A 27,399-nucleotide genomic window follows, 5' to 3' on the forward strand; every position below is an offset into this window, starting at 1 on the left:
TCCTCGTCTCTACGGACTCCCTAAGATTTACAAACCAGGATTACCCTTTCGACCTATTGTCAGTACCATTGGTTTCCAACATATTCTCTAGCAAAATATCTATATTACAACACTTTAAGGAGAAAACTAAAATTCCTCTTCCTGAAACTCTCAACATCATTTCAGATAAGCTTCTCATCATAATTGAAAAATACTTGTCGGGAACATATTTTTCTTATAACAGTAAAATTTTTGAACAAACGTCGGGAACAGCTATGGGTTCTCCATTGTCACTAGTCATCGCGAACATATCTATGGAAACCTTTGAGAATAAAGCTCTCGACACCTACCATCTACAACCAAAATTATGGAAACGCTATGTGGATGATACTTTTGTTATTTCGCCTCAAGGTCAACAGTCCCTACGAGATTTTCTTAGACATTTAAACTCTATACACTCTAATATACGTTTTGCCATTGAATTAGAAACTAATAATAATCTCCCATTCTTAGATAATCTTATCAATAGAAAATCAAACCTAACAATAGGTCATTCTTTACAGAAAACCTACGCACACCGGCCCAAAAATCATCCGTTTCAACTCTCTTGTTTGCAGAGTCGGCAAACTATCCCAGTCCAGACTGAAACACTTTACATATGCTCTTCTCTCTAATAATTTCCACATTAAACATATTAACCATTCTATCACAAAATACACTCCATCACAACCTTCCAAAGACATTGCCATACTTGCCACTGTTGTGCTTCCTTACATTCAAAACATCACTTACCAAATATCAAAGTCTTAAGGAATATAACCAAATTTACCACACTCCATAACTCTCTCAACATCTTCGATTCGTCAAAGACAAAATTCTGTTTGAGATGCCAAGAGTTTACAGCATTCGATGCATATGTGTCATTGGAGAGACCGGACGAAAAATATCAACTAGGCTCAAAGAACATGATAGAGCCTGAAGACTGAGGCAAATAAACTCATAGGCAGTTGTCAAGCACAATCACGAAGCCGCACGTCAAATTTTATTCGATAAAACTAAAATGCTTGCATGTAATCAATTCTTCTACCAACGAAAAATCCGAGAATCCATAGAAATCTATAAACAACTAAAAAATCAGTCAATTTTTCCCCTCCATTAGCTCCTCTTTTGCCAAAGAAAAGTTGCGCATTTTGCCAGAAAATTACACTACCTTAAATAAGATTGTTCCGAAGCCTAAGGAGTACTGTAAAAATCTTGATTTGCTTATAGAAAGTAATTTACGTTTCAGTTGTCTACGACAAACAACCTCATGAGCATTTGCCGAACAAATGTTATTAGACCAAACTAAAATTCTTGTATTCATCTATGTTTATATTCCTCCTTTAGTTGCGCCCCCCTCAAACGTTACATAAGCAGGAGCAGAGTAGAATGCAAACCAGTTTCATTTAAACTCTGAAGAAGCCAACAGGACGATTGGCTAAACGTCAAGTTCCAGTCACCAAAACCGGCGTAGGAGGAATAAAGAAGTTTTGCAAATAGTATTACAGTAACCTGTGGAAGTTTCTTTGAAAAAACAAATTTCTGTTTGAGATATCCGGACGTTAATTTGCACCCAAAGGTTATTAGAAACGTTTTAGGTCTATTGACTAAGATGGATTCTATCAATCTACAGATTAATTGAAATCAATTGGTTTTCGAATATTGTATAAAATAAGTTTGATAAAAGGCACTTTGGTCAGGAATCTGTGGTTAACAGTGGTTAACAAAGCTAACGTCTTAAAGTGACACTTTGCACACGAGTTACCAATGATAGCTTACAGTTAATCAGAGTTGGGTTGCAACGCGTAAAGCATCAACTAACATTTTTGAATAAAAGTAATTTTAAAAACAGTTTTCGGTAATCAATAAGTTAATTCACGTTTGGTCAGTGCATAACTGAGTATTTTAGAGTAGAAAAGTAAATTTTGTAGATGCAGACATCCTTTTTCGTTGGACAATTATGCTAAAATGTAATGGCTGACTGTGCGAGATTACTTAACCAACACGTAACCTAACACGTCATCTCGCTTAGAGTAAATCCGTTATTCCAACTGTCGCCCACGCTGTCGTCCACACCCAAGGCCAAGGAGAACCCGGAAGGCCGCCGCATGCGGCAACGAACCGCCTCCGCCGGCGATAGATCGGGTTCGTCGGGATACGGAGGCAGCAGCGACGGAAACGGACCGGAACAAATATACTCGGATCGTCTAAAACTAGTCGAAGAAACTGGAACAGTCGTCGAGCAAAATCCCACGTTCGTCAAATCCATAAAAGTAAGCCCTTAAGTTCAATATATAGCTACTGCATATATATAGAGACTTTGCTTCTCCTGTTAAATATTTCTTTTTGAAATCACCATCAATTGTTGAGAAGTAATGAACATTCAATGTGCTCATGCACCAGTTCGAAACTCACGTTTAACCATCTAACCAATCTTTCGGTGCTCAGCAATAAACATGGCCGCTGACTGAATTCGACAGTTTGGATGTGACATTTTTTCTACTGTTCAAAAAGACAATGGCGCAGATGTGCAAATCTTCTTGCAGTCCACGTGATTGGACGTAAATCCATTCTAAAATTAGCCAGCAAAAATAGAAAGGAAAGGAGAGATAGTTTTGGTTAGTTAGAATAATCTGACGGGCCACTGTCTACTTCTTAGCCTAATTAGAGTGGAAGAAAAGCACTAAATGCTGAGACACATCCGTTATAACTGTTGAATTGCGTTGTAATCTGTTGACCATAACCAAACGTGCTACACCAAGATAAAGCTATAAAGCTATGTAGAGAGTCACAATAGATCCTTTGAGTCCCAGTGACGGACAGACGAATTCTTAATTGTTCAAATTTAAATCTTGAATCTTGACCATTAGTGTGTGGAATTTAGGTACATGCCCAGCAGTTAATGTCCTTCTGTCCGAGCAGTCTCAGGCGCGTCTATATTATCTTATAGCTATATGAAATTGAACTTTTTCTACGAAAACGTACCTTTTTTTCTCTCTGAAAATCACACCTTTTCTAAAAATTTGTGAAATCAAACTTTCTATATGAAATCTCTTAAAAAGAATTGAAAATTTTAGCTTTTATGGAAGAAAAGTGAAGTGACGAAGTGAATTGACCAACTTTTTACGAAACTCACACATTTTCTGAAACACAATTTAGAATTTCTGATATGTGCTCGTAAGTTGTTAAATATTGGTATTGGTTATATAAAAAAAATACCTTGAACTCTTCTATGAAAAATTAAAAATTCTTACAGATTTCTATCCATTTCAACCAGATTACAGATAAATAAATAATATTGCGAAACTAGCGCCCTCTAGAAGCAATGAGGTTCAAATTCGTAATTATCATGGCAAAAAATAATAACTTTCTAATTTGATGAAAAAAATTCAGAATAAAATTGTAATCTTAAGTTTAGAAGAGATCGCTTATTCTTTATGAATGTTTCTCAAAGTACCTTACGAGAGACTTATGTCAGAAATTCTCACTTGTTTCTCAGAAATTGTGACTTATTATTCAAAAATTTGCCCAAGTTAACTAAAAGCTATGTTTTCTTTTTGGTGGCCTAAAAAATATTATTTTCTTAAATCGAAATTTTCGTAAAAAGTTTGCGAATTTTCATTTTAATTTTACAAAATATGGAAATTATTGAAAATTTTAGTCTTGTTGTGAAAAAAATGTGAATTCACGAACTTTTTACGAAATTTGCACATTTAAAATTTTTTAACGCTGCGACGTTGCCGTTTCTTCGAAAAAGTAGCATCAACATTGAGATTTTAAATGGGACAATATTTTAGGATTGTCTTTGAATAATAAGTTCCTATACCTATCTTTAGTGGTTTTCTAGAAATTATTTCCTTTATTTTTCGATCAAAACATAGCTTCAATTAGATTTTTATTATTCGACACTGGAGGCACTAGAAAGTTTAAATTTTGGACGTAGCTTTGAAAGGTACTGTACATTATTTCTTCATATCAAAATTAATACTGTGTAAAGCAAGTTTCTCTGAAAACTGAATTACTTTAGTATAATTTGTATTTTAGGTGACCAGGAAATATCGGTCTTATGTTAAATATTTCATTTTCGCTTTGACAGTTCAATAAAGATTTACTCATTATTGACTGTGGTGCAAATATTATGGATAAAATCGGTTCAAAATGGCAGGAAACCAGTATTCTAATGATGTTTTGATGACATGCAGAAAATTTAAGGAAACTAATCCTGATTTACAACACACGAATAACAAAATTTTTCAGAATTAAGAAAATCTCCACAAACCATTTTACAAAATACATTTTAAAAACTATTTACACTAACAAAATATCAGATACTTAAAATAAGAATTGCACACAGAAAAATGAATGCAATTTTGACATTAGATGTTCGAAGTGTCCACCATTGCATTCAAAACAGTTTAAAATCCGGTGAATGGTCATTAAATAATTCATATAATTCTTGTGACATCTCTTTAGTGCAGTGCGCTGGTGCCCAATCTAATTGGTACCAAGATGTCCGAAGTTCTTCAAGCCTGTCTGTCGATAATATTTAAAGGTCTTTTGTAGCCGTCAAGGGTTCATCGTAAATTAAAAATCAGACATTATCTTTTAACAAGCAAAACACATTTAAACTAAATTTCCTTTGAAATCCCATTTCTTTTGTAGCATGCGAATTGCCGTCAGAATAAAAGTGTTCATTCCTTCGATTGAAAATGCCCCCTAAAAGGTGAATTATTCCAAAGTAATCCAGTTTTTACAGAAACTTGCTAGAATATCAGAAACCAAACGATTTAGGTGTAACAAAATGCACTTTTCAAGATTTGTGATCTGGTGGGCAAATGATTATTTTTGAGCAACACTGAATAATGCGGAACTAATTTCGATATTAACAAATTCTCTTCGATACCTCCCTAAGCTATGTGCAAAATGTTAAATTCCTACTGGCTACAGTGGTAACAATCAGAAAGTAGTAAGGGGTCGGAAAATGCAATAATATATATGATCCCATTTAAAGTTTGAATGTTGATGCTACTTTTTCGAAGAAGCGGCAATGTCGCAGCGTTAAAAATACTTTAGATCAATAGCATCGCCGTTTATGGAACCAACCAAATTTTTATATATTAATTTAATTAATTTATATATTTTTAATTTCGAAAGAATATTATGTATTCAATAGTATTTTTTCACTGGGTCCAATAATGGCACATATCATAAAAAATAGCTATTTTTAGTTAATTGTACCATAAAACTTGCACATTCGTATTTTAACAACGAACAATACTGGCACATTTTGATTTTTCATTGGGAAAGTTAAGGCCATATTGTCAAAATAAATGACGCGTGTGTTTTGAAAGTAGAAAAAGGTGCACCTGACACATTTTTCTATAAAACATCTTTTAGTGAAACTGACTACAGAAGCATAAGCATTACGCAAAGAAAAATGGCAGCAGGCGCGACTTTTACATCTTTTGGAAACCGTGCTTATCGAGAAGTTATACCAATTCCAAAGGAAAAGTTTAATGACTTAATGGATTTTCTAAAAAGTAATGTTATCAAAAAATGTCACAGTCATTTTTATAATAGCCTGAGAGGTGCCAAAGACTGAAATGTCAGGGTTTTTTAGTTGTAGGAAAGGTTACCTTTTGTTTACGTGCCATGATAATTCTTGTTTCTTATAATTTTAACAACAGTAGCTCTCTACCAAAAACTATAGGTCCGTTGTTCTTTATTGTTTACGTGTTAAAAGACTAGTTATCTGATAGTTGTTTCTTTCATTTTAGAAATAATACCTACTGCAATATCTAGGTATCAAAAACTATTGGTCGGTTGTTTTTTAGTTACAGCTTTTGGATACCTTTTGTAGTACTTGTTTACTTGCCAAAGTTTAAGTACAAAAACTGTAGACCCGTTGTTTTTGTTGTTTACATATTAAAAGACTACTAATCTGATAGTTGTTTCTCATATTATAGAAATAATACCTACTTCGACATGTATCAAAAACTATAGGTCGGTTGTTTTTGAGTTATACCTTTTCGATGTTTGTTGTAGTTATTGTTTATGTGCCAAAGTTTAAGTACATTTGTTAGTGTTTTATTAATTTCCTGTTTGGGTCTTTTACCCCTATATACGTAACTCGCAAATGAACCTGCTGTATTATATTTTTATACTTTTCTTTATAATAAAATTACTTCAAAAGTTTGATGTACTGTTTTATTGAAATTTTTTTTATTAAAATATTGCACTTTATTTGTGAAATTGATATGTGCAAAAAAAAATCAATAACCGTACAAAATTTTAAAACATTTAAAAAAGGACTTTCAAAATTTTTGTTGTTATAAAAAGAGAATAATATAAATCAATATATAATTATAAAACATATCTCTATAAATTTTGTAATAAGTAGTAGTAGTAATAAATATTTCAGTTTTTATTTTCCTAAAGCACTGATTGTCTCGAAACTATTATTTTGTAGATGTGGCACTATTGCACCCAGTGATCGATATAGGATGGCGTTAACTTTTTCTTTTGCTAAACTTTGTAAAAAGATCAAAGTCACAAACTTTTTTCGTAAAATAAGTATGGACCTACCGGTCAGATAACCGGTCCCCAACTAAAAACGCTAAATGCACGCGAGTAAACCGCAGGTCGCGGGTCAAGGCGTCGGCGTCGCCCCGGCGAAGGCGTCTTCGGCGTCGATACCGAACTCATCATCGTCCAGCGGCGGCGGAACGTTGTCCACCATACCGGAAGGGAGGGTCGATCTTCCTGTGCCGCAGCCCATTTGGCCGATGGATCGCCGGTACGATTCCCTGGTCGATGACGCATTGTTGTTATATACGAGCCTCAATTACGTACCGGAAATTAAGTCGACGCGTCCGGACGCACGTCGCTCACTAGATTTGTCCGTAAAGGACTTGTTGGTAAGCGGCGTCGCAGAAATGGTCGACAGCGCCTCAATGACAATGGTGACTGCGTTTATAGGTGGATCTATTGGCGAGCATCAACCGCACGTTGGACGGGAAAATGGGCAGCCCGGAAGACATGCTCCGGACGATTAACGAGGAAATCACGCTAAAATTGGACGCGTTGCGAAATACGACGGAGGAAGAGATGAGGAGGCTGTGCGTCAACTTGAGCAACAGCAAACGGGTCAGCTCGGTAATGAGGTACTAGAACAGTCACTTTTAAACGCGTTTCCTTTTTGTTTATTCTAAAAGACGCATAATGTATCTGGACATTTGATTCGGTAACAATAAAATAAGTGATTTGAATTTGGTGTATATGTTACCGGCAAAGTAAAGTATTGCCTCCCACTTTTAGGCAAAGTCCAAAATTATTCCGTAATTTCGTATTCTGTGTCTCAAAGTCTTGGATTTTGACGGCAGTTGTCGAAAGAACCTCGCGACGGCAATAAAACACCCGAACAGTCCATATTGTAGGACAGAGACTGACTTTTAAGGTATGCCCCAACTGTTTTTAATAGCATAATAATTCAACACATCCAAAAGTTGTGCTTTCTTGTAACTGGATTCAAAATGAATATATTGTTACTAATATTCTTATACTTGGTTTTGTACTTCAGGAATTCGGATGTGATACCTTAAGATATTCAATATATGCAATATTTTTTTAAAGATAATCTTGATAATAGTACAAGATAGAGTCCTTAATTTTCTTCGCCGGCGACAGCAGGTATTAGTCCTTCTACTGAATCAGCGTGAATTATTATAATTCCTTTTTTTGAAAGTGCTTTTACCGACAACCCGTCCTCTGGATATTGTATCGCGTATATTGAACCAAGTTTCTTATATTAAACTTTTTAATTTCCTGATCGTAATTAAATATTCACTTGGTTTTTGATTATTTCCGGTATTTAAATTGCATTGTACAAATAACTCTAGGAAGGAGGCACGGCTAATAATTATAATGGTTTCATCTTCTTCTAGTTTCCTCTTCAGGTTACCCAAAGTAGGAACAATTTTATTTAATGATTCAATGTTAAAAATATCTTTTATCGAGGATATTGTCGTTTTTCTAAGTAGGAATTCGTACACATTTTTCATACTTTGTTTTGTATCTAATTCGAAGTGATTTTGACACGACATTACGGAAAAATTTGTTATATACTCGTAAAAAACAAAAATTTTATGGTTTTCTTATGAAAGTTCTCGTGTATACAGAGGTAAACTTTTTAAAATGTGCAGTTTATAGAGCAATGTGGATTACTGAAGTGCCGCTTTTAGGGAGCGTCTACAGAAATAGTGGTTTACTTATAAATTCAAAATATTTAAGTCTTTCTAACGTTTTAAAAAATGTGTTGGTTAGAAAATTGCGGTATTTTTAATTTTATTCTTTTGTCGAAAAAGAGACAATTTTTAAATTTTTGTGAGCATTAAATTAATAGGTTAATAGGTAGCGAATATTAAAATACTCGTTTATATTAACTACATTATCATTAACTACTTTATTTATATAATCATATTTATATATTTTATGCAAATAACTCGATGAATTATTATTTATTTTTAAATGCTTTAATTTTTAGAACTTTATTAACAATTTCTTCCTACTCCTTATTTGCTAAACGAGCGGGATTAAAAATCAACATAATATCGTTCATTCCATTAACAATTAATTCTAAAATTATTTTTCTTTCTGAAAGAAGAAGAAACCTCCTATCTCAATAATTTAGACCTCTAATAATACAGGTCTACAAAATTAAACTTTTTGACACATGTTTTTATTTTGAAAACTGGTTTTATATAATTTTCATAGGCAGGTTTCAACAAATTTAAGGATTTGTTTATATCACGTAAGTTTTTTTTGCAAATACTAAAAAAAACGATATTTTTAAAATAATATTTTTTTTCTGTAAAAAAGTGGAATCCTAGTTAAAAGAAGTGAAAAAAAACTTTTCTCAGACTTTTTGATGGAAATCTTCGTCAGTAGCAGCAGTAGTCCGCCTTCATCCTTATGTTCCATCTGCCTTGGTATCGCCGTTCTATTTCCTTAATGTTCTAGTGAAACCTCTATCCCTGTTCTTCGCTAACTGCTCTAAGCTTTTCAGAAAAATAGTGTGAAAGCAGGAAATGCACTTTCAAACTCATGTTACATCCATCCTAAACGATGAAAGTGTTGTAACATATTTTGAAGAATACTTTCCTAGTTTTCGTCCTTAGAGATCCGAAGAAACATCAATTACTTCTTGAAATGAAACCTAGACGTTTTTCTCGATTGTGTTTTGAAAATCCCTATCTTTGCATAATGTTCATATCTGCGGCCCAAGAAAAATTCCTTCTTTTATCTTGGCAACAGATACTGGTGTAAATTTCTCCCAAATATGTTTGAAACACTGTCCATTTTTGTCTAAGGCTTTAACAAACTGCTTCGTCAAGCCAAATTTAATATAAGAGGAGACAGTAAAAGTTGTTTGGTGTCAACTGAGCTATTTCTTAATACATTTTTGCTACCAGGTGGAAGACTTGTTCTAGAGGGCCATTCTATATGCATCCAATGTCTATCTCTTGCCCGACTATCCCACTCACAGCATGGAAATTTTGTATAACCCTCCTGTTGTCCTAGGAGCATTCACAGCACTTTAAGGTTACCACAAAGCATCCACTGATGTTCTTGGTAGTTTATCTTCAAAAGAAGTCCTAAATTTTTATACGTTTCTTTTAACTATACCGAATGTACAACGGGAACCGAGGATAGTTTGTTACTATTGTACAATATGTGCGATGTACAATGTACAATGTTGAATTTAAATCAGGAATATTGTTGCAGAGAAATCTAATATTATCCGGTGTTGCCAAATTACAAAAAACATATTCATGTCATAGGAATGTGTATTTATAAAATAATATTTTTCAGATATAGAGCGCTATAAAAAAATGACGTGAGAGAGTAAAAATATGGTGTTTTTGGAAAAAGGACCACCAAAAATATACAAATAAGCAAACAGCTTTCAAACATCAAAATCACTGTAGACCTGTGTAATAATCTCTATTGTGCCAAACTGGAATCAGTCACTTTTCACTTTCGATTAATTAATTGATAATTTAATTAATTAATTAAGTGAAACAATGGTGTAGTTTCAAAAAGAAGATGTCAAAAGGCCCAACTATAACTACGCTTTCAGGGCGTTCAGTCAGTCATCTTCCAGCGGACGTTCGTCATCGAGTTGCCGCGACGACGACATCTACCGGGTTCCCTCCAACTCGTCCAGTAGCGGCTTCAGCGACTCGCCGACCTTGAACCGACGCCCGTCCGACGCTCTGTTGCCCGCGGCGCCAGTTTTCCTTCACGACGACGTCGCGGGGTTGTCCAGGGGTATGCGCAACGCTCTCATCTACGGTACCCTGTGTCGTCACAAACTCACGAAAGAGAGTAGAACGATCGGTGACAGTGTTTTTCTCAAAGACTTCAAGTGCGACAAACAGGTGGTGGTTCCGGTGGAAAAAAATGCAGTCGGCACGTCGCTGGTGGCCGACGCCGAGGATAAGCCGAGCGTCTGGGCCTTGTATTATGGGATGAGGGCCGAAGGTGCGGAACAGTACCTCACGGGAAAGCCCACGGATGTTCCAATATACGTAAGTCGTTTTTTTTTGTAATGAAGAGTTTGAGCTGGTACCGGGTTCCAATGACTTGCGTTTATTTTTAAAATTACGTATTTTATACGCCTAAAATCTGAGACTACATTATCACCAAACGCGACACTGGGTTTCTTCTATATACAGGGTGTTCCACGACATGACTGCCATAGCTTGGGTGTGTGTTGGTGGAACAGAACGGTATTCTAACTGAACTTATTTATTATATTTTATTTTATTGAATTAGTTGTTCAAAATATTCACCCAGTTGCTGTATACATAGTCTAACTCTTCTTAGAATTGCTGCTAACTGTCTCAGGATCAGCACGCATAGTTTCTGCGGCATCCATAATTCTAGTTATCAGTTGATCCGTTTTCAATACTTTCTGCATAAATTAAGATTTTCAGTCCCCTAAGGGATTAAGGTCAGGTGACGTTGCTGGTCAAGGAACTGCTGAACCTCTTCCAATCCACCGGCTTGTATAATTTTGAATACGAAGTTGCCGCCACACCTAGTGTTGCGACTGATCAATTGACCGTGATTAATTGACCTGTCAATTGACCACTTTTTAAATGACTAGTCCAAAAATGTTTTAAATAATATCTTGAAATTTTAGAGTGTTATCTATCATTATTTAAAGATTAATATGTATTTTATATTAAATTATCATGGGTTTGTGATGTCCTATAACCCTCTTTAATGAATATCCGAATATGATACTTAGCGATTCGGGGAATCCCAATAATAATATCGACTCCATTTGGTTCCCAGAACAACGCCACAGCGACGTAACGCACAATATAAATAAATAAATATAAATTTCTTGGTATTCTTAAAATTATTTCGGTCAATTGATCAGTTCATTGACAGGTCAATTGACACACAAAAAATTGACCTGGTCAATTCCACAACCCTAGCCGCACCAAATATTCACCGGAAAATCCATCTTGAATATGGGATTCCCTAGTTTGTCTGGATTTTCAAGTGCCCAACAATGTGAATTCCTGGCGTTATTGATACCTTTTCGGGTAAATGAGGCTTCATCACTAAATAGTATTATGTTACAATTATTTTTATTTCTCAATATCCAGCGGCTAAATTCAAGTCGTGAATCATAATCGACAGTTTTTAAAGCTTGTAAGATGTGGTATGCGTACAAACCGAAATTGTGTAAAGTTTTCCATACTCTCATCCGGCCTACATTAAGTCTTCGGACACTAGTAGAAGTTTGAGCATCAATCGTATTAAGTATCGCCACTTCTTGAGCAAGTTCCGAGACGTTCAGGAGTAGCTATTGGAAACTTGCCTATTGCTGCAACTGTCGCTCGTCCGTTTCCATTACGCAATCCAGAACCAAAGTGAATGTCGGCGAAAAAGAAAACATTGTACCTCGAAGAGTATTTTAATGTAACACACAAACAAAAACATGCAGAATTTATTTAATTGACGTTTACTGTCACAATACGTAAGATTCATAGTCACATGGACTTTTTAATAATAATATTATAAAAGCCGAACGTGATACTGGAGCAACTAATTTAATAAAGCGGTTTCTTTTTAACTGGTCTTTAAAAATTGAAATGCTTGTAGCTCAGTGAGAATAGCGAGCGTATGTTCATTTGATATTTTTAACTTGAAATCACCCCAGCAATACACTTCCAAGCTATGGCAGTCATGTCCTGGGACACCCTGTATATTCGGCTAGTATCATTACATTATGCCACGCCAAGAGAGACTTTTGGTGCGGGATATACAGGATGCTTTCTAATTGAATGTCAATAATTAAGCGGGAGATTTTTTAAGGAAAACATTTCAAAAGGAAAACTTCTTATGAACATATATCCTAAACGTCTTAAATTTTGAGATACAGGGCGATAAAGGCGCAAAAGAATTTCACATGCCTATTTTGGCAGACTGTACGCCACTGATTTCTCTTAAAATAAAAATTATAGTTAATTTCTTTATTTTTTTCAACTAAAAACTAGATATTTTGTTTTAGATAGATATTTTCTTATTCACAAAAAGGGTTTTCGATTTAACCGGTGCAGTGGCGACCCAATTAAAAAATATATTATTTGTTCATAGACAGTCAGTGACATGCCACATATTTTCTTTAAAAAAAAAAGACATTTGCATTCGTTTTACAGGCTGCTGTAATGCTTTTTACAAAACTTCTAGATTCCTCCTGCGTTGGATTTTCCTGAATCGAACTTGCTAACGTTTCGCCAATCATCCTGTTGGCTTTTCAGAGCTGACTTCATCAGCAGTTGCCGAATACAATCACGAAACCGGACTTAAAATTTTATTCGATAAAACTAAAATTCTCGCATGTAATAAATGGTTCTACTAACGAAAAATACGAGAATCCTATAGAAATCTATAAGTAATCTTAACCTCGACTCAGGCCTTTATCTGTCACCAATATGGGAATCAGTCATCCGAGACAGTGTTTATGCCCTTCATTTAGCTCCGCCCCCCTCAAACAATATACAGGTACAGAGTAAAATGCTAGGCAGTTTCAGTCAAGCTCTGAAGAAGTCAACAGGAGGATTGCGGAAACGTTAGCTCGACTCAGCAAAATCGGACGCAGGAGGAATTCAGAAGCTTTGTAAAAAGCAGATTTGATCTGTCCGTCGCACGATTTTCACTTAAAAAGAAGAACTAATTTTTCTACATGCTGTCATATTAACGATATTGTTATAACCATTCAGAGAAGAGATTTTTAAAAAATACAGAAAAAAATGTTTATACAATGTAGTTCAGCAAAATATTTTTTAACAGCCATACTATTGACCCCTAGTTTCATATAAAGCTTGTAGTGCATTAGTTGGGCAAGAACCGTTCAACACTGCCTATTTGTAAAATACTCGATTTTTTTTTGTTTTTAAATCGTATCGCAAAATTTGAAAAAATCACTAAATACTTCAAAGGGCATTATTAATATATTATTAATATTTAAAAATATTAACGTATTTCTTCATTTTTGTATCGCTCTAGCTGTATATCAAATAGAATTTTTTTGGGCAGATATCTGTACTCATAATCAAAGAAAATTGATCGGCTAAAATACTTTGTGCTCGTATTGTAACGAAATTCACATTTAAATATTTATGTACCATATGTTTAATGTAACTCATTTGTTTTTAAAGATATCAAGATCAACAATAGACAAAATAATAAGTTTTTTCCAAGTTACATATAAAACAAAACACTATGAATCTTCCAACATGCAAACTTTCATTATATTTTTTTAATTAATTTATTATTTTCTATTATTCAGGAAGGAAAGCAAATTCGCACGAAAAGTCGTTTCTCATATAACTTTAACACGTCATCTTCATTATCCATATATCTTCGGGAGCCGCTCCCAATATTTAAGGTACAAAAATCACGAATTTAGGAGCGATCGACTGTTTTCAGTAGATTTTAACCGCATATGGTCGTTTGAGATTTGTCAGTTCTCATAGTCACGTCACATGTCACTCAGTGAATGTATTATTGCTGTTTTCTAAAAATGCACCCAAAAGCAATGGGCGTTGAAAAAATATACAACCCGTTCATAAATTTCTTCAGCCACTGGTGAAACTCGTGACTAAAATAATGTTTATCAAGGGTGTTGCATAACAAACTATATTAAAAGAAGAATAAAGGATACAGTTACAATAATATGCATTGATGACAGGGTTAAAATTTCATTTGGCCATTACGCAGATCCCTATTTTTTGGAAATTCAACAAAATTAAAACACAAAAATTATCATAATCGTAAAAATAACATCTTATATACGTGCCTTTCGGTACTAACTCCATTAATCATAACGTATTTCTTATTGCAATATAGGACACTACAAATTTTAACCATTTAATAAAATTAAATCGATTTTCAATCACATTTAAATTTGAAATAGCGCTCGAACTCTGCATGTGCCAAATGACGCACGAAATGTCAATTTGCATGCGCCTTAAGTCAGAAACTCTGGCATCAACGTTGTTTTTTTTTTATTTAAAGTGTTAATTGTAAACTTAACAAATAGTGAAATCTAATCATACGACTACCCATACTTAAACTAACCCATACATGGACTATATACAAAAATTACTAGAAAAAACCATTTCCAATCGACACGACGTTAACAAATCTATAGGTTTAAACTTTCAATAATTAGCACTCGAATAACGAAGCTGAAATCTTAAAGTAACACTTTCCGCGTGCTTAATCCGTACATAATTCGCTAATTCAGAATAAGCAGCAAAAAAAATAATACGCTGTCTTTTTCCAATAACCGTTTATTGTAATTTTGATTCCGGAGTAAACGTATATTTCAGGTTATTAGCTTAGCTTCTAATTTTAAATAAGTGGTTTCCTTTATCGCGATTGTTTTAGATATTGGCCCCAATGCGCGACGTCTTAACCAACGCACCACCCGTAGTCAAACGACAGCGGGTTAGCCAATTAGTGAGAAGTTTTTTCTTCTCTTCGTTCCGATTCATAAAGTGCGATGTTTAAAATTAATAAATGTCACAGCGTTCGATATCTAAAACTTACATAATAAAACCGATTAGTGTAGACGTCACAAACGCAAACAGCAAAAATACGATCTTTGCGGAAATGCAGAAATCCGACGTAACTAACACGGCGGTCGCGTTGCAAATTTCGAACACTGAGTACTCGCTTATATTGAGGTTCTTTTATAAATTAAACAATAACACAAAGCGGTATACCCAACTTATAGCTTCAATGATGTCTTATTCTTATACATTTATCTTTACGGGCAGGATTATTTTTATTACATTTATTATTTTTAATTCAGTTTCCCCCTCGTTAGATATTTCGTTTAAGGAAGTGCATTATTTGTAGACGCCGCTGAAAAAACAACAAAACGGTGAAAGTTTTTGGATTTCTCGCAATGGGAACGTAAGACTAAGAGTTCGCGAAATGGGGTTTTCGCTAATCAAGTTAATTAATATTAACTGCGTTAAATTAATTACGCTAGATCGGAAATGCAAAATATTTTCAAAACTTTAATATATGCTATTGAATTACCGGCCTTTTTTGCCTATATAGGTCCTTATTCTTCTATTAAGAAGTGAATTTCATTTTAATAATGCAGAGGATACACTCCTAAGTTTTCGTTCATTTGACAACAGACATTTTTCTTGACCTATCTGAATCACTCAGTAGAACGGTATTATCATAGAATAATTCAATTCAATTATGCGTTTCACAAAAAAATGTTGGGCTCGACTGCTAGGATCATTCGCCCATTGCCGACTTCCGTCGAGGATTTTCGCTTCTGGTCAATGACCACCACGTACAAAGAAGAAGAATAACCAATAATTTGCTCAGCTAGCAAAAAACGATTCTGACCGATACCAAAAAAATCGGCTTCCCCCCGCTTCCACCGCGGACCATCCGGGCCCATCCGGCCTCCATATCGGCGTGAATAGGGAAAAACGACGGGGCCGACGACGATTATCACTTTAAAACATGCACTGAACACTAAAAACACTAAGTCCACACAGTGGAAACCGATATCAAACTTTTGAGGACGAATACAAGGGATTCTGTCGGGAGCGAACGGAGGTTAAACCGGCGCGTGCAATGCTCCATCATAGAATAAATAAACTAGTAAAGAATATCTTCTTCTTATTTGCTCTTTACAAACAATTGGGCAAGACTACTATAGCCATTTGTCCATTACCGACATCCGTCGAGGAATTTCTTCTTTTGGTCATAGACCAACAGTTAACAAAAAAGCTACTTCCAAGATTTATTCTCAGCTTCCAAAATAGGACTTTGACCGATAACAAAAAAAACGGCCTCCCCCGCTTTCCCCGCGGACCATCCGGGCCCATCCGACCTCCATATCGGCGTGAACAGGAAAAACTAGACACTAGACACTAAAAACACTAAATCCACTCAGTGGAAACTGATTCCATAACTTTTGGGGACGATTACAAAGGATTCTGTCGGGAGCGCACCAAGCTTAGACCGTCGCGTGCAATGCTCACCCACAGAATCCCTTAAAGAATTTGTAAATTTTGCGAATCGATCTTTCCATGGAGGCATCGCATCGGACGCGGATATCCGCGAATTTATTGGCCGATAGTGGCGCTGCTAACAGTAAATATTGGAAATATTTCGTAATGTTTACATATTACCTTTGAACCTTCGACCAGCTCACGCTACTTGCATACGCGGCGACTGACCACAATTACTGGCTCTGCTATCCGTTTTTAGGCTTAGGCTTTTAATGAAATCCGTTTTTATCGAATTTAAAGTGTAATGGTGACCGAATAATCCAACCACTCTCGGCCAAAAGCAGTAAAAAATTGAAATATGAAAGTCGAGATTTTCTAAAAGGCGACATTATTAATTGAAAAACATAAATTTATTGGAATCTACTGCAAAATTTAATACAAAATTGCAAATATGTTGCTATAGAAAAGAGAATAAAATTTTCACATCAAAAACTATTATTTGTTGGAATATGTTCTGCCCTTGGATTTGAAGGGTAAGCTTTTCCTTTGATGTTGAATACTGGAATGAATTCACGACGATACTAAACGAACAATTTTTTATAGTAATATTAAAATGATTTTACGGATTTCACCGTTTGTATTTCGTCGTAACAAAAAACTATTAAAATTAAAACAATTAAAAATGCATGAGTGTTGTCAGTGTCAGTGTTAAATTAATACATATTAATTTTATAAAATGTATACATTTTTAAAATGGACATAAAAATCATATTTTTGATTTTTTTTTTCAACATTTTCTTTTTTAGTTTCTTTTTTTTCTTTCTTATTTTTTCATCAACTTTCATTTAGTAATTTTCTTTATATAAAATGGCATGTTTAACATATTTGGTTTGAAATTTCGACAGTTATTAATATAGGGTGATAACAAAAAATATCATTAGAGCCAAACCGAAAAATGCATTTCAAATATTTTTCTTTCAAATGGGAACCACCTATTTTTCATGACCTTATCTTACGTCTTTGTAATGGGACGAAACTTGAGAATTTAAACGTACCAAAGATCTTCCCTACCAGTAGCGAATATTACGAATAAAACGTCCAAAAAACAATAACAATAATTTAACAGAATGACTGTTTCCTTCTGGTAAATTCTTGGGCAGCAATTTATTCAGAATAATAGACATATATTTAAAGTACAGTAAAAGTATTTAAGGGTCGAATCATCATATACCTTAAAAGACCATGTTTACAGGCATTAAGTTACCTTGAGATTGGACATTATAAGAACTCAATTAGAACAATAATCCAGAGTGATTGAACAATACATAAATCACACCTTATATATTATAACTAAGGAGCTGAAAAAATGCAAACCCGAAATATATGCGCAATTAAATTTTCATAATATACTCATCTCAATGAACAAAAAATGCGAATATGCATTTTTTATATTTCTTTATAATTAAATCCGTTCTTCAGAACTCCAATATTTTTTTACCTATACCATAGAATCATGTGATAATGAAACAAAAAAAAAATTATAAAAAATGCATATATTTATCAGCAAACATAGTTTTGAAATTAAGTGTATTTCTAATTAGCGAAATTGCCTAACTTCTGAAATAAATTTCAGGATTTCAACGTCTCTGCTAATTTCAATTACTGACATAATTGGTTTTATAACTGCAACGCCAACAGTACTTGCAATCTACTTCAAATTGATTTATTGTCAAAGAAACACAGGTACCCTCCGATTTTGCAAGTGCTACAAAAAAATAATCTCTTTTTATAAATAGCAAATTTTCTGTTACTGTTGGGTTATAAAAAAGATTTTGCATTTATTAGAGAGACAAGAGATGACTTGTTTAGATCTTCGATAACTTTTTAAACTAATTCGAAGTTCAAAGCGAGCTTGCTGGTTCTGGTATTCTAGTATTTGGACAATTTTCCTTTTATACTTGATTAATTAAATTTTTTCCCAATGGAAACTGGTCTCTTTTACATTCTGCTATCTGATTGATACCATGAACCAAACAAGTAATATGAAATATATTTAAATTTTGTGCTGCCTTCACGATGTAGGGTGTATGAATTTTTCTGTCGAAACACTGTTTAGCAAAAAGAAGTTGATTAACGTTTCTTGAAAAAATTTGGTAATAATTTAATTGTTGTTTTTTCCAATTGTTTGGATGCAATTAAATAGGATCTGCCATCATGGGATTCATTGGTGTCCCCTAAGACTCCAAACAATAGTTTGCTTGTAAATGGCATCACCTCAATATCTTTACGTACAGTCAACACCTTAGCTACCAATAATTTGCTTGAAAACGTAAGATATATCAAAAAACATAATATGTCTTCCTTATTTTACTATAAAAGAATTGAGCAGAAAAATTTTATATATACTATAAAATTGTTAATATTAATTAATAATTAAAGAATGTGAAAATGAGGTTTATACTTACAATTTTCAAAAGCTCTTGATCGCCTCGCTCGCCATCAGCTCCCGTCTCCGCGTTACCATTTCTATTTTTTTGCTGTCTTGTGACATATATAAGAAAGTCGTAATCTGAGTGGGAATTTGGGAATAAAATGCAATACATTCTCTACTATTAGAAAAAAATCATCTTTTACACAAAACAGACAAAGCATGCATTTTGCATTTTCTCCTTTTATTAATTATAACATTAAAAATGCCAATTGAACAAAATGAACTGCGGAGATCTTGAAAATACTTATATTTAATCACATTTTGGCCTTTTTTTATTAGATTAGTTTGCTGCATTATTTAAAACTGCTTTAATGAATGGAAAGCGCTCAAAAATCTAACCATATTTTAAAAATACCCTATGAGTTCATAAGATCTTACGGATTTTACAGGTTTTACAGATTTCACAGAGCTGGTACCGGATTTCACGCGTGATTCACACCTCGGCAACATTAACCTTGATTTTCGTTAATTTTGTATTTATAGACGGTATTATTTACTTACGAAATACTAAATTTGTATTGCAGTTTATTTTGTGTGTTTTAGCAATACTTACATGATGATGCTCTAATAATGTACCATGTAATCACAAACCGTAATAGAACTACGTACACCGTGCGCCAAATAAAACGACCCACTATACGATCTGGAAACCCATAGGAGATACGAAAAAAAGTTTCATACAAAAGTTTATTGGACTCTCCTGAAGACTTAAAATATTATAATTTTATTGATACAGGGTGTCCCAAAAGGTTTTATTCGCATAAAATTCCTAATATTCACAACAAGTAACCTAATGTGGGCAGCTTCAACACGAATTTAAACCTCGAATATCTCAAAAAGGAAGAAAAATTTAAATATAAAATAAATTACAAACTTACCTCATTTTTTATCCTAGAATTGATATCTGAATAAAAATATACGGTGTTCCATTTGAAAATCTTGAGATTTTGTTAATTGAATTCACCAAAACGCACCACCTATTTGGGACACCCTGTATAAGCTGAGAAGCATCTGTCAAACTGATTGAGTAGTGCATCATCTCCTTAGTCTGTGGTTAAATTTTCGTTGCAATACCTGGATCAGTACAACACAATTTTATATGCGACAATCAAAATATGGAAAAAAACATAACCTCAATTTCTGCCTAAATTATGCAAAATTCTTAAGAAAATGACTTTTATTTTAACCAAGGATTCCAAAATTGTCGATATATACAGGGTTTTCCATTTAAAATAACAAAGTTGATGTCGGATGCGACATTTTCGGGACACCCTGTATCAACAAAAAATAATATTTTAAGTCTTCAGGAGGGTCCAAGAAACTTTTGTACGAAACTTTTTTTCGTATCTCCTACGGGTTTCCAGATCGCATAGTGGGTCATTTTATTTGGTACACGGTGTACGTATGGTAACATATTGTCATTATTCGTACACTTTTAGTGGCAGTAATCAAAGTACTCAAAGTAGCGACTATTATAAATTATTACTTTATGCCAAATTACCGATTAGGTCACAAGTAGCCATTACACACATTTGAGGCATTAAACCTTGCTTTAATGCCTCAAATGTAAGCAATACTTAAAAACAATTTAAATGAATAATTTTGCTTTTAGTATAAAACTATTTAAGTACCTACATATTTTCAATTTGGTTTCGTTTGGTGAAATAATAGTCGCTTTTATTTTATTATTTGTAGCTGTTTTAGAAGTATTAACAATCATAACAAATATATCGGAAGCCAAACTAGTCATAAAATTGACTTATGCGTAAATTCCACCTTTAATTTTAACTGCTTTCCAATATAACAAAAAACAAACAAACAACAGTAAAATATTATTCATAGCGCTGGAATTAGTACATTCTGTGTACGCTTTTCTTGTCAGTTCTTAAAATTTGTTTCCCTTTCGTAATCATTTGAAGTTTATTTTGTGTTCCTTTTGCTGAAAATATTTTTTGACTTCACTAGATGCAATTACATGCCTGAAACATGGTAACTGAAGACCCCCACCTAATGAGCAAGAGAGATCAAAGTGGTTCTCAACTCCCAAATTATGTAACTATATAATAATAATAACATGCTTTTGTTGTAATACATTAGAAGAATACAACACGAAAGGGGAAGTTGAAGTTACAATTCCTCACTCGACCTACAATTGGCGTATATTAATTAATTGTTAATTGTTTGTGAAGCCCGTATAATATGCAACTAAATATGCAAGGAAAAGAAGAGAAATACGATAGAACAGAAAAGAAAGAAACATGTACCTATTATTATTTACATCAATTTATTTATATATAAAAAAAGTATATAATAAAAGAATGTAGTAACATTTTAACACTCATATTATAATTTAAAGAAACCTTTTACGAAAGCGATCTCATACAGAACAAAGTTTTATGAGGGAGAGCCGATATAATGTGTGTAATTGTTTATTGCCTTAAGTCCAAATTATGGGCATCATATCTAAATTTAGTTTTATCAAATAGATATTCAGGGCATCTTTAGTTGATTATATAAGTACACTATGATAGCAGCCCCACCTTTTCTCCATGTTGAAAAACCCAATTTCACGACACAACAAATCCAAATCTAATATAATTTATATATAATGGACGCAAAAAGTGAGTCGTAAACTAAAAGCTTCTGATTTAATGGATTCTTATTAAGCACAGTTATTTTTTGAAAAATACCGTCTTTTATGTGACAACATATATATTAAGACTCATAGCAAAAATGCTGCAATACTGTGAAGTTTGCTAAGAACTTGGCGCTTTGAATCCCGAAGCATCATTTCATATTCATGTATGTACGTAAACAAATCGTAGACGGGTTTGTGTATGTGTGCTTAGTAATTATGTTTTGTATGCAGATTTCATAGAACACTCGGAAATCCATCATTACCCCTAAAAGAACTAATTTAACTATTTATAACATAATTATAAAAATGTTAACATTGTTGCATTATTATATAACACGAGAGTGATTAATTGCCCCTCTCGGAATGTTTTTTGTCTAACCTTACAACCATTTCAACCATTCATATTTAGGCAACACTCCTCACTTAATTCGTCCCTTGACTAAATATCTCATCAGCAACCTTATAGTGACTTTTTCGAAACACACGGTAAAACAGGTTATTCAACACTGCCACTGATATCATCCGACACGTGATCGACTTCTACCTGACTCACTCCTGTCTTATCCTTTACCTATGAATAAATCATTGCTTGTTAGGAATGTTGGATTTAGCCCCTGGTATTTAAGATAGAGTCCGTCCAAAGTCAAGACGATATACCTTGGGACACACCGTACTGCAAAATAGACTACACGGCATGAGTGAGTAAAGTCTGTTCATAGATATAAGAAAGTGACTAACTGATACGAATTAAAGAAAGTCCCGGGCAAGCTGTAAGAATAATATATGGCCGAACAGGTCCGTACTTTGCTTAGAATTTAGTTATTTGGGGTTTTGTTAGGAAAGATACTAAACAATATTTATTACAAATTATTTTTATTACCTACTTAAATTACATCAAATTATTATTTGTTCTATATTATTTGCAATATGGATATACGATTGTTCTGCTTTTTCTATATGTTTAACAGAATGTGCCCAACTTTGTGGAGGGATGTTAAAACTTCGATTTCTATAAGTTTGAGGACATTGGAGTTAACACGGGGGAGTCGAATGGCAGATTTCAGTTGGTGCCAAACATGTTCAATGGGATTAAATATACAGTGGTGGTAAAACTGAATGCCCTAAATTTTTTGCATAATTATCACAGACGTATTCCTTTTGTAGGTTCAAGCTTTGTAGAACCTCAATTAATTGCTTTTTGGTATAATCTACGTGAAAATAAATGTCGTTATTATACACGTAGTTTTGGATTGTTGCTTTTGTGTCACATGATGAAGGGGTTGTAGTCAACTGTCTACTGTGATAACTTGCATTGCCCATTACAATGACGCTATTAGGAGGAATGTTTGGAACTAGTTTGTTTTTAAACCAACGTTCAAATAAATCAGCGGTGGTGCCAGAGAAGAATCTTTAATATTTTTCGCAGACAGAGAAAGTCCATTTGGAATCCAACCATCTTTAGAGCCAGCATGCAAAATAGTTATTCTTTTACCTCTTTTTGATGGCGCGTTTGTTTTACACTTATCAGTCGAGCCAACTTTTAGGGGTTATCATAAGTGTCGAACCAGGTAAATAATTGACTCTTGATGTTCTCTGTAAATCCTAATATTTTCTAGATATTCCAGTCGCCATTTCCGAATTCTAAAAGTTAGTTCTGCCACATTTAACACCGGTTTCATCTTTTTCAAGCCTCTCAATGAAGATATCGAATGTAGGCACGCTTTGTTCCTCGTATAACCGGTAAATTTTACGCCGTATTATATCTTGATCACTTTTATCTACACTCGAGAAAATGTCAGCATCGCTTCTTTTTTTCCTCGCTGAAGTGGGATTATTCACAATTTTCCATACAGTTGATGTTGGACTTTTCGTCAATGTGGCCGTTTCTTCTAAAGATGCTTGCTTGCTGGCACCACATTCAATCAGAGTCAAATAAACATTGTTTATAACTTCCTTAGTCTCAATAGAATAGTGTTTTCTACATTTGGACGGCAACATACGCTGTATTACACACGAAATAAGAATGATTACTAATAAACTTAAACTAAGTAGTATACCAAACCAAAGAATATTAAACTCATCATATATCATATGATTTTCTATTACGGACCACAATTTTGTTTGTTAATGACCACCCTTGGATAATCCCGTTCAAAAGCAATTGGTCACTGTCTTATATCTATGAACAGATCATAAACTTTTTGTACTAATTAAAAGGACCTCCGATAGTAGATAACGAATTGTTATCATAATACGCAAACCGAATACCTATAACCTATAAATGCAACGGCCGGCGTAATAAGAAGGTTTTGCGTATTTCTATTTGAAAATGCGGTTCGGGGAGTGTTTGCTCCGAAATGTCAATCCAATGTTGGACCACTCGGCCGGACTCATTTCTTAAACGGCGTCGACAATCTCGCGTGCGTTTGCAGCCGACTGACACAGTTTTCTGCAACACCGACTCTAATAAACATTCGATTATATAATCAGCAATTTTTTGAGGCTTGCGAAAAAAAATCGTCCGTTGTAAAATATATGGTTTTTTTCTATTCATTCTCGAGAAAGATCTGTTTCCACTCGGTCGGGAGCCGCATCAAAAATTAACTTTATTTATTTAATCGTTTGCGGCATTTATAAATCAATTGTTGTTGTCAACTAGGTGTTTAATTATTCTCGTTATGGTAAAGAAGAAAACCGTAAGATACTTTATTAATTACGTCAATTTGAATGTCGGTGTCAAAAAAAGTGTAAACATTAATAGCGGTCGCGTTTTGTTTTTTGCCGCGGCGATTAACAAATCGCCTTTATATGTTAATGCATCGTGTATATCGGGCAGGTATTACCTGCTCCACATTTGAACCCGCTTTGCTCGTATTACTTTAATAGCTTATTGCTAGGTTACATATATTATTATGTAACTTGATTTATTTACGCGAGCACATGGCGAACTGTTACATACTATGAGGGTTGCCTTTGATATTTTACCAAACGGAAAACATTAAAAACGAACCGTCATAGCGCCACTCCGTGGAAAAAATTTCCCGCAATTTAAGAGACGCCGCGGCTGGTGGCACTGCATTATTTCGTAATCCGTGATTTATAGAAAGTTTAAACAATAACTCTCCTCGTCGACCGCCTTAATGAATATTTATTGGATATTATTATCGGGTTGAAAAAACATCGTTTTACGATTATACCGATGAGTCATTATCAGATTGATACGCTGCTCTACGTTATTTAACCCATCGCTAGAACTTATGCTGGTTAAAAAAAATACAAATTAATATTAAAATAATACAAATACAAACGTTGTAGTCGATCATAAGGGGAACTGTATCGTTGTTTATACAGGTTGTCCCAAACGTGTTAAAAGAATCAAAGTGTTATTTTATTAAATGGAACCCGCTTTATATTATTCTACTAATCCCCCTTATATTGATTCCACTGCCAAAATAAGTGCATGTTTCAGTAACGTTTATAATACCTATGAAATAGTTTAAAATTTGTCAAAATGAAATTTAACTTTAATTTGCGCCACTTTACCACATCAGTTTTATTTCTCACGGATTCGAGCCGCTTCCGGCATTTCCGGCATTTTACCGCACGGGTTTGGGAGCAATCCGATGATTTCGAAGATATTTCTCACGCCTTGAATTTGATATTTGTCAATTCTGACGGCCATGTCAGTGAATGTATTCGTCTTGTTTTGCGAAAATGTACCCAAAAACTAACGGTCGTAGAAGAAGTATAGTATGCAACACGTTCGGTAAACTTTTTAACTCACTCGTTTATTAAAAACTCGCTCCGCTGCTCTCCGCTCGTGTCAAATAAACTCGTGAGTCAAATGCCGTTTACCGCACTTGTTGCATAACATACTATTACCGTACTTATCGCATAATATACTATATTGTATCTAGTTGCCTATGTAGTCAGATATGTCAGATAATTTTTTTAGGAAGTCAGCTTTGTCTTATGTTGTTACTGTTTTTTATAAACGCTGAAATTTGGATATTGTTTTTGTGTTGTTTTGGGCTAACGAACATTTAACAAAAATAACTGTGTATTATTATGATGAATGTATCATCAAACTGCAGGTGCTTCCGCAGTTTCATGTTATCTTTATAATTAGTTTTGATTAGTTTAATATGTTACTATTATTAGTATTATTATTTTAGTCCATGTTATTTTCTATAGTACTTACTTGGTTGTTTTTAGACATGCCGCAAGTTATAACTGTTAAATATACAATTTAACCTAATTTCACTTCGTAAGAAAGTATCACAGAAAGTGAATAATACAGTTATAAGATATCTGAAATCACATACTAACCACTTCATCATCAAAACTAGATCAAATTGACTGGCTCAATAAATTATATTTCATTTTACACTCTACTATTTGAAAAATTTAAATTAGATTACACTCTGACAAAAATCAAATAATTTCATAAACTTCAAGATTTAGATTTAAACATTATTCAGACACACTTATTTTGATGGTAGAATCCAAAAATGCTGAAATATAAAGGATATAAAAATAGACAACTTTGATACAACCTGTATAGTGTAAATGTAATTTTAAACACATTGTATTTTGCCCACAATATTTCTTGCCGTATACGAGGTCTACCTTTTATATTTCGGGATTTTCTTAAACTAGTCCTGCCATCTGGCGACTAACATTTTTATAGGAAAGTTTGACATTTTGAGGTTAGGTTTACTTAGTTAGGTTTTGACGAAAGAGTGTTGTTTGTGTTTAACTTAATCCGGAACATAATATTACAATTTTTACAATAATTTTTAGACTTGGACTAACTCAACAACAATGCATCGATGAACTAACTTAATTCGGCTTTTGGAGTTAAAGCACCATCTACTGTTTATCGCTGGTTTTCAGACTTCAGTCATGGTCGTTGTTTTCTTAAGGATGAACTTTGTGAAGGTCGTCCAAAATCGGTGGTTGTCCGCGTTGGATTCCACACATCAGCTCAAAAAAAGGCTCGTATTGATTAGTCGAAGGAAATACTAACAAAATACTATCGCGGTGCTTCCAAACATGTCTATGATATCGTGACAGGTGATGAATATATTGCCCCAGAACTAAATTGCGGCGAGGCGTTGTTTCTTCTTAAACTGAGTTTCAGCTGTCCCCATATCAGTTCGATCGGATTAAAATTCCCGTGATATGGTGGAAGACTTTATACAACATTATACTTCTTATCAAACGTTTCCGTCTTAAGAATTTCCGTTATTGACGGTATCGTTCCTATCAAACCATTTAAATCTAAATATATGGGAACTTTTTTGGCACGAATTTCTTGTATTTCCATCAAAACTTATTGATGGTTTTGTAATAAAATCCAATTCCAAAACCAACCAAGCCAATTCGTACGAACGCATGCAAAGTCTCTTGGCAACAGACAATGTTCAAAACACTACGCTACTCTTCATGTAAAGTTTTAATTGTTAAAACAATATTCTTCAGAAACGCATCATGACCACCCGTCTCACTATTCCTGCATGGTGCATGTCAAATAGACTTTTTGGGACCCCACGATCTTTTCGTGTTATTCGTTATTGGACACCATCCATAACTATGTCATTAATGTCGTTACGTCTTTAATTTTCACGATTCCACCAACCCCACAAATTAAGCAATAGCAAACTGGGAAACCATCCATT

General features: G+C 34.1%; 1 protein-coding gene across 2 annotated transcripts in view; it reads left to right on the plus strand.

Moving 5' to 3' along the window:
- The window catches only part of LOC132708140 (uncharacterized), a 48,012-nt gene that overhangs the window by 11,334 nt on the left and 9,279 nt on the right, over window positions 1-27,399 (plus strand). For both annotated transcript variants that reach the window (XM_060680275.1, XM_060680276.1), the window contains 4 exons: window positions 2,051-2,291; window positions 6,660-6,935; window positions 6,997-7,181; window positions 10,157-10,607. In XM_060680275.1, coding sequence (XP_060536258.1) covers window positions 2,051-2,291; window positions 6,660-6,935; window positions 6,997-7,181; window positions 10,157-10,607 — 1,153 coding nt within the window. The remainder of the gene's footprint in view (window positions 1-2,050; window positions 2,292-6,659; window positions 6,936-6,996; window positions 7,182-10,156; window positions 10,608-27,399) is intronic.

Source organism: Cylas formicarius, unplaced genomic scaffold (assembly GCF_029955315.1).
Source record: "Cylas formicarius isolate icCylForm1 unplaced genomic scaffold, icCylForm1.1 PGA_scaffold_10__41_contigs__length_53128322, whole genome shotgun sequence".
Taxonomy (NCBI): Eukaryota; Metazoa; Arthropoda; class Insecta; order Coleoptera; family Brentidae; genus Cylas; species Cylas formicarius.